Source organism: Myotis davidii, unplaced genomic scaffold (assembly GCF_000327345.1).
Source record: "Myotis davidii unplaced genomic scaffold, ASM32734v1 scaffold238, whole genome shotgun sequence".
In the NCBI taxonomy this organism is placed as follows: domain Eukaryota; kingdom Metazoa; phylum Chordata; class Mammalia; order Chiroptera; family Vespertilionidae; genus Myotis; species Myotis davidii.
Genome location: NW_006293779.1, coordinates 6363569 through 6372254, shown reverse-complemented (window position 1 = coordinate 6372254; position 8686 = coordinate 6363569). Strand labels below are relative to the sequence as shown.

Here is an 8686-nt window from a genome sequence, read left to right as displayed (position 1 = left end):
TAAGAGAACTTCATTCTAACTTACAAAATAGGAAATGGATGAAAAGTATCTAAAATGGAAGAGTCAAAAGATATATACATTACTCAGAACTGTAAGTGTAAAACTGCTAGGAGAAATAGTTAAAAGGAGTTGCCTCAGAAGAGGACGAAGGTGGGAGTAGACAATGAACAACTGCATTTGGTGAAGAGGTGTTAGTACTATTTGACTTCTCAAATTATACGCATGTACGACTGTGAGGAAATAAAATTAATTTTTAAAAGAGAGGATAGGGATGGGAATGAGGGCTTACACCCAGCTGCAGTCATTGTTTGGGCGTGGCCTCCATCCTCTACAGGAGTACAGCTCAGGCCCTGCCATCTCTGTTGCTCTTTGAAACCATCACATCCCACAGAATAACCATTATCAGCTCCTCACACCCACACAGAGTTCCGTCACCAGCTATAAAAGTTGTACCTCCTTCCCCACCCGCCCCTCCTCCCCACTCACGAAATATTTAATTCTTGCAATACGTCACTTCCAGCCCCTGCACAGCGTGATGTACCTCCCTCACATCCCTCCCAAACTGCACCTGTGCATGCCATGGCTGCCTACATCCCTAACCATGACCATGGCTCACTCATTAGCCCACCTCTGACCAAAGGCCCACAATTCAGCCATCTCCCAGAGCCTCCAGACAGCCCCTGCCATATCAGCTTCCACGACACTGTCCCTACATAGTCCCACCTTCCTCACCAACACCAACCCCATCGCACCTCCCAAGCTGATCACCCCAAGTCTCAATCCAAGCATACTCCAACCAGCAACAACTAGATTGTCACCCCACAGTCTTACCTCAACAAGGGCTCAAAGAATTGCCTTCTTCCAGAAACAGAACTGTCTTTGCCCACAAACTTGAATCCTTGCTCCACCAACAGCGGTCCTGATGTTATCACCATAAGAGCCCTTTCCACTCCATCTCAAGTCCTCTATCTGAACTGCTGAAAAATGCTGACCATCTCTTAGCAGGTCCTCCTTCTTCCCTTTATCTGAAGTCTACTTTCCCACAGTGGACTTCGCTTGTTTAAGTCTATCTAGTTACCTTCCCCTCCTTCCCATGGAGGTGTTGGTTGGTTGTGCTGACCCCACACCCACTTCAGTCAGAGTGAGCATGTGACCAGGCAGGGCCAATCAGAGGCCTCCCAGGGAGGCTTTGGCACAATGGAAAGATGCTAATAGGGTAGGATGTGAGTCAGGAGCTGCTGGCTCACCTGAGAACAAAGGGATGAAGACAGAGGGATGGAAAACTCAAGTCACTGTCCGTCCCTAGATCTAGCTGTACCCGGAGGCAGGGCATCTGTCAACCTCTCACAACGTGAGTGAGTCTGTGCCTTGCGGCTGACAGTCCTGACTCATATGCTAATCTCAACCTCCACAAATCCTCCCCGCGAGGCCCACTATGCGGGTTCAAGTCCTGGCTGTTGTGTGATTACTTATCATCTGTGTGCCCGGAGGCAAAACTGTGCCTCGGTTTCCTCAGCTGTAAAATGGGGGAAATAAGAGTGGCCACTTCATAGGACCGTTGTGAGAATTAAAATGAAATGCATTACAATGCTTACAAGAGAGCCTGACACACAAAAACAGACTCCATCCATTTGAACAATTAGTAGTTCCTGACTAACCAGCCCACAGCTTTCCCTTCTTTCTTGAACTCACTGGAGCGCCACGAGTGTCCGCTGCTCAACCAGGAGTGTCGTTATCACGCTCCCCAGACATGCCGGGTCTTGTGAAGAGCATTACAATCTCAACATCTTGTTCATGCTCATGCCAAGCCTCTGAAGTGGGTACTATTTTTATCCCTGTTGTCCAGATGTGAAAAAATGAGGTATAGAGAGGTTAACGAAGCTGCCTAAGGTCATCCAGTTAGTAAGTGAGAGAGCCAGATACAACGCCAGGTCTGTCCCACCCCAGCGCCCAGTTTTCCCCTCCAGCATGATCTCTTACAACTAGCATGGGACTGTCGCAGCCACATTAACTTCGGGCATGGATTGGTCAGACAACAACATTTTCAGTTAGTCTCCCTGTCCTGGTTAGGTCTGCCATGGGGGCAAGAGCCGGGGCGGTGATAGGCACACAACCTTATAATCAGTATCCCAGCCCAAGGTGGGAGCCATCCATTCATTTATTCATTTGCCCATTTACTGATTGCCTAACAGGTGCCAGGCACTGTGCTAAGGGACATGCGTTGTCCTATTTCATCCTAACAATCCTGTGAAGTAGGTTCTATTGTTATTTCCTGGGAGACAATGAGGCTTAAAGAGATTTATTACCTCTCCAGGTAGCCCAGGGAGGAAAGTCCCAGGGCAGGATGAGGAATCCAGGTCTGTCTAATGCTGGAGTCTCTTCACATGTGTCAGCACTCAGCCATGGGTCAGCATGCTAAGCACAGACCCCAGATCATATCTGTGCCCTGATGTGACACCAGCCCACAGATAACAGCCTCCTGGCTGAATTTCCTATTGAGCTTGGGAGGAGTTACAAATGAGTGGGTGACAGAGGCAGGAGAGTATCTGGTGCCCATGTCGCCCAATCATCTGCCAGGGCCTGGTGAGCTGGGGGCCAGCAGAAAGCTGAGGGGAGACATCAGGGCCTCTAGATGGAGATGTCTATCCGCCACAGCCTCTCAGTCACAAGACGGGGGCTGGATGAGAAGGAGGAAGAGGTCTCAGAGACACTTTCCGACAGCTCATTCTCTCTCAACACGAGTGAGATGCTCATCATCATCATACCATTACCCTGACTTTCAGAAACATCCCTTCCACCCAAACCACCAGCTGCCCATACACCAAAGCCAACCCAACAATCCTCCATCCTCTCCCCACTAAGCCCATCTGCCTGGCTCCGGAATCACAGTCGGATGACGTGTGGTTCTTCCACCCCCCTCGAGGCCAGGGCACCGCCAGCGTGGAGTATTTTTGGTCACACCAAATCTGCTGCCGCGATGCTGGCCACACTGGCAGAGATGAGTTGAATCAGACTCTTCCGCTCGCACTAAAGGTTACCATGACACAGCCCCACACGCGGAGAGGGGAGAAAAAGGTTTAAATCCAAAATAGAGGCTGGTAAGGCGATGACGCTGTTCTTCGGAGCCAACATGAGTAATAGAGCCTTGCACAGAGGAGCATGTGTTTCTGAGGGTGGCGGGTCAGGAGAAGCCCTGCCGTGTGTGTGTCTGTGTGTGTGTGTGTGCATGTGCGTGCGCGCGCTCTGGCAGTCAGGTGGGCTCCCCACGCCTAACTGGTTTGGCTCAGTGGATAGAGCATCGGCCTGCGGACTCAAGGGTCCCAGGTTCAATTCCAGTCAAGGGCATGTACCTTGGTTGCGGGCACATCCCCCGGTAGGGGGTGTGCAAGAGGCAACTGATCGATGTTTCTCTCTCATCGATGTTTCTAACTCTCTATCCCTCTTCCTTTCTCTCTGTAAAAAACCAATAAAATACAAAAAAAAAAAAAAAGAATGGTCCATATCCGCCAGCTGCAGAGACTTTTTATTTACCCTCCCCTGGATCTCTGCATCTGATCCCCACCCCTTCCTATATCTCTGAATCCTCTAGGGCAGTGGTTCTCAACTTTGGCTGCACATTAGAATCACCTGGGAATCTTTTTAAAATCCTGATTTCTGGGCCTCATCCTCCGGAAATTCTGTTTCTTCGTTATGGGGTGGGGCCACAACATTAGTAACAAAGAAACAGAATTGCCGAAGGATGGGGCTCAGAAATCAGGATTTTAAAAAGATTCCCAGGTGATTCTAATGTGCAGCCAAGGTAGAGAATCACTGCTCTAGGGGCACTGAATGTTGCAATCCCCAAAGGGGACACAATGGTTCCACTGGAAGGTAAGTCCTCCTCTTGGCTTTTCCGGACCCCTTATGCCACTGAACCAACAGACAAAAATAGGAGTTACTCCCCCGGCTGGAGTGACTGATCCTGGCTCCCAAGGAGAACCGGGTTGCTGTACACACCAGAGGCAGGGAAGACTGCCTGCAACCAGGGGACTCTCTCAGCTCCCTCCTAGAACTTCCACGCCCAAAAGTAACACTGGAAAATGGAAAACTCCAGAAGAAGAAAAAAAAGGAGGGGGAACAACTGAAGATTCAGATCCTTTGAGAATCAAGGTTGGGGTCATCCCACCAGGTGAAAGAGGCCTGACCTGCCAAGGCCCTGGCTGGGCCCAGAGGAAAACAGGATGGGTGACGGGAGCGGGAAGCCCGATACTGAATGTGACCTTGTGGACAAAAACAGAAATGAGACATGCAGTAGCTTTGCATATTTTCTATTACGTGATATATGTGTGTGTGTTTGCTTGTACACGGTAACTGTTTTCTTTCTCCTCCTTCTTCCCACTATTTTATATATTATGTTGTTGGAAGTTAAGTCTATAATTGAGTCTAGGTAGAATATTCGGTGGGGCTGTGGCTGAATTTTAGAAGTTATTCATGTAGACAGAGATTGACAGAATGATTGATGAGACTCCTCATTTAGGGAAAAGGAAGTTAAAGTGTCCTTCAGGAAGAATAGCTGTGTCTTGACAGGTAGAAATATAGCTGTCTTGTGGCTAGAGGGGAGCTCACACGTGTGTAAAACGGTGCAGTGGAAGCTGTGTGCCAAAGCAGGAGGCTGCACCAGATCAGTTATTCACCCTTCACTGCCTGCTCTGTGCACACAGACAGGCCCTGTGCAGATTTCTCCTCTGCCAGCTGGCACATGAAACTGGCCGCAGAGGGAACTTTATTCAGATCCAGTGTGTTCTCTTGGAGGGGTCCTTCACTGTATACAACCTCTCCAGGAGCCAGATTCTGCTGCCTCGGTGGCTTCCCCAATGCCCAGGCCTGTCCTGTCGCAGCTTCTCCAGCACCAGGTTCCTGTACCACACGCAACTCCCAGTGCCCAGCTCCTGCAGTGAGGGCACTTCTCCAGCACCAGGCTCCTCTGCCACACACAGCTTCTCCAGCAGCAGGCTCCAGCGCCATACACAGCTTCTCCAGTATCAGGCTCCTGTGCCACACACAGCCACTCCAGTATCAGGCTCCTGAGCCACACACAGCCTCTCCAGCACCAGGCTCCAGCACCACACACAGCCTCTCCAGGGCCAGGCTCCAGCGCCACACACAGCTTCTCCGGGGCCAGGCTCCAGCTCCACACACAGCTTCTCCATCACCAGGCTCCAGCTTCACACACAGCTTCTCCATCACCAGGCTCCAGCTTCACACACAGCTTCTCCATCACCAGGCTCCAGCTTCACACACAGCTTCTCCATCACCAGGCTCCAGCTTCACACACAGCTTCTCCATCACCAGGCTCCAGCTTCACACACAGCTTCTCCATCACCAGGCTCCAGCGCCACACACAGCTTCTCCGGGGCCAGGCTCCTCTGCCACACACAGCTTCTCCAGCACCAGGCTCCTCTGCCACACACAGCTTCTCCAGAGCCAGGCTCCTCTGCCACATAAGCTTCTCCAGCACCTGGCTCCAGCGTCACATAAGCTTCTCCAGCACCAGGCTCCTCTGCCACATAAGCTTCTCCAGCACCTGGCTCCGGCGCCACATAAGCTTCTCCAGCACCTGGCTCTAGCGCCACATAAGCTTCTCCAGCACCTGGCTCGTGCAGTGTGACAGCAGCAGCCAGCATGTCACCCAACACCTGCCTTGGGTAGTTTAGTAGCAGTGTGCTCCAGCGACATACTTCCTCATGAACAACGTTCCTTGGGACCCAAAAGGATGGATTTCCAGTGAGTTCCAGAGTACAGGTTTCTAGTAAGTTCTGCCAACATGGCACCCAGGCAGCCATGGCCATGGCCTCTCCATGAAGGTCAGGATCTCAGGCTGGGGGAGGGCCTCTTCCTTGGGTACTCCATGGCAACCCTGTGGGTAGTGGCTGTTCTCATACATGCCGCTTCTATATTCTTCGCCATTCTTTTTACTTCTTACCAGCTAATCGCTCATACGCCAACTGTTATAGTTAATAAGCCCTCATATTACACTTTTCCTGTTCAAATCACCATGTGGTTTCCGTCTCCTGAACGCACTCTGACTGATACAGTCGCCCACAGCCTCAAACGGCCTTTTTCCACCGCAAGGTCCTCGAGCTCAATTCAGCGTCCTTGCCAGGTAATCACCGCCCGCTTCAAGCACTCTCAGCAATCACGCATGGAGTGCCACTGCGGAGCTGGGCACGGGGTGAAGAGACCCCAGCTCCTGGAAGGTCACAAGCAAGCGGAGTCTTTGTCTCCCCCCCACCCCCGGTACTCCACTCGGCTCCAGGTTGTTGGTTCTCTCCCACCCGTCGGGCTCCTCTGCTGTCTTCTGGGCGGGCTTCCATCTTGCTCCCACGACTGCACAGTGGGGGCCCCTCACGGCCACACTCTGCCTTCAGCTATGCCCCAAATTCTCCTCTGCTGAGCTATGTGGGCGGAAATGAATGCAGCCCTCCTTCTGCAACCCCTCCATCTTTAGTTTCTGGACATCTCCACCTGGGTGACCTGCAGTCACCTAAAATCCTCCTCTCCTAGAACCAGACGCCTCAGTCTCTTCTGGCTTCTCTCTGTGTGGAAGCAGCAGCACCCTCCCCTCAGCCGCCAAAGCCCCAAACTCCAGAGAGAACTAAGGTCCCACCTGCTCTCAGTCCCCACCCTCCATGGGACACCTGGCCATCCGGCCTCTATTCCACCGCTCCCTCCAGGCCCTTTGCCCGCAGGTCTAGAGCTTGGCAGTTACTCTGCCCCGGGCCTCGCTGCCTCTGGAGTCTCTACCTGCACCCAAGCCTTTCAGCAAGGCTCCCTGCACACAGCTTCCCCAGTCAAAACCCAGCATGCCCGGTGGAAATGTTCTAACTGATTGTGCTGATGGTGACACAACTCTGTGAAGGTGCTAAAAACCATCAAATTGCACACTTCAAATGAGTGAGTTGTACGGTATATAAATTATATTTCAATAAAGCTATTGTGTTGTGTTTTTTTTTAAAAAGGAAGGGAACTATGAGGCCAAGGATGTTTAAACACAGTAAAATCTAAACTCTGGTCTGACCCTACACCCCTATACCAATGGCCTCAGCAGACTGCTCAGACCTTGCCCCCCACCTCTCCCAGATGACCCCATCATTCCAGGCCAGGCACTGTCCCCCAGCTTACACCCCCTCTTTCTACACTTGTGTCTACACTCACACCATTCTCTCCTCCAGAGGGCCCACCAGTCCCCTTCTGCCCCTTCCTTTAGCAACCCCCACCCCTCTCCATCCCTTCTCCTCAACACCCAGCTCCCCCCCTCCCGCCCGCCAAGGGCTCTTTAATTATCTCTGTCCTGTGGTCATTTAGCTTTTCGTCTGTATGTAGATGTGTCTGTTTCCCCAAACAGATGAGGTTAGAGTTCATGTCTTACACCTTGCTGCCCACTAAAGCTCAGTGCTTCTCTCCGTCCTGCCCTGCCCCTGTTGCCCCTATTCCGGGGGACCCTGGAGGCAGAGAGGACTGTGTGAAATCACTCCCAGGCAGCTGCAACATCCCCAGCACAGTGCTGCGGTGCCTAGAGTGACTGCCCACAACCCCCATTCTAGGGGTCGCTTGGCAGAGTCCCCAGGCACTGTGCCAGAGGAAAGGCCCTGGGCCAGGAGCTCCTAGGCTCCCGCTTCACCTTGCCCAGACCAGGATGTACACCTGCTGTGGGGCATGCAGGCCCCCCCAGCGCCCAGGTGTCCCAGCATGAAGGGGGTCATGAGGGTCCTAGGTCAGGGTGCCAGTGGGTCACAGGAAGCAGGGGGGCTGGCCTCCCACCCCTCCAGGCCTTTGGAGGCTGAGTCCCTGGCCAGCCTGTGCATTCTCTCCCCACACCATCCCCGCATATGCTTCTCCCACCTGCACCTTTCCACCCTCTTCCCTGACCAAGTGACCACCCAGCTGACCCACGCCCAGGCCAGAACCAGGAGGTTCCCCTAAAGGGTCTTCACAACCTGGGAGGCGCTGTGGGAGCGCAGCCCCTCTCTGCTCACGAAGGCAGCAAAGAGTGTTCTACCATCAGAATTACACTCTGGTTGCCTTTCTCCTCACCCTCTGCCCCAACCGAACCAAACCAAACTGTTTGTGGAGGGGTCAGGGAAGGAAGAAGAGCCCCAGGGTACTGGGCAGCACATCCCAGAATCATGAGCCCCTGGCCCAGCAACCCTGGTGCAGTTCATCTACCCCTTCAGCCTAAGGAGGTTCGGCTGGACCCCACCTCAAGTCCTGGCTCCTCCACTCGGAGACGCGGGCCTTGCTTTCCCAATCTGTACAATGGGGTGAGTGGGTGCGTACCTCAGAAGTCTATCTGAGCTGAGCGTTTAGCACAGTGCCTGGCACATCTAACCATCAGTTTTTTTAAAAAAAGTATTATGTGTTTAATCAGGGCAGAAGGCCAGTGAAGTGTCCTTAGGAAACCTAGACTCCGGCTAAGACCACACCCAGGAGTGGCTCTTGCTCGCTCCTGGGAACAGCTGCTGTGGCCTGACGCAGAGTCCCCTCTCTTAGCTCATGCCCAGAGCCTCCTGACTCCCCAGCCCAAGGCCCCCTGCCACCACAGTGGCTAACCTCTTTAGCAGAGCCCTTAACCTGCCATCATGGCTGTAGGCGCTCTAAAGCCACAGACACGGATACACATACAAACACACACAAACAGACACTTACA

The 8686-nt window shown here is 52.7% G+C and overlaps 1 protein-coding gene across 1 annotated transcript in view; it reads right to left on the bottom strand.

Moving 5' to 3' along the window:
• The window catches only part of LOC102756688 (DNA (cytosine-5)-methyltransferase 3A), a 70789-nt gene extending 65126 nt beyond the window's left edge, over positions 1 to 5663 (bottom strand). The window contains exon 1 of the mRNA XM_006767592.1: positions 5451 to 5663. Within this exon, the coding sequence (XP_006767655.1) occupies positions 5451 to 5663 (213 nt within the window). The remainder of the gene's footprint in view (positions 1 to 5450) is intronic.
• Positions 5664 to 8686: the final 3023 nt, after the last annotated feature.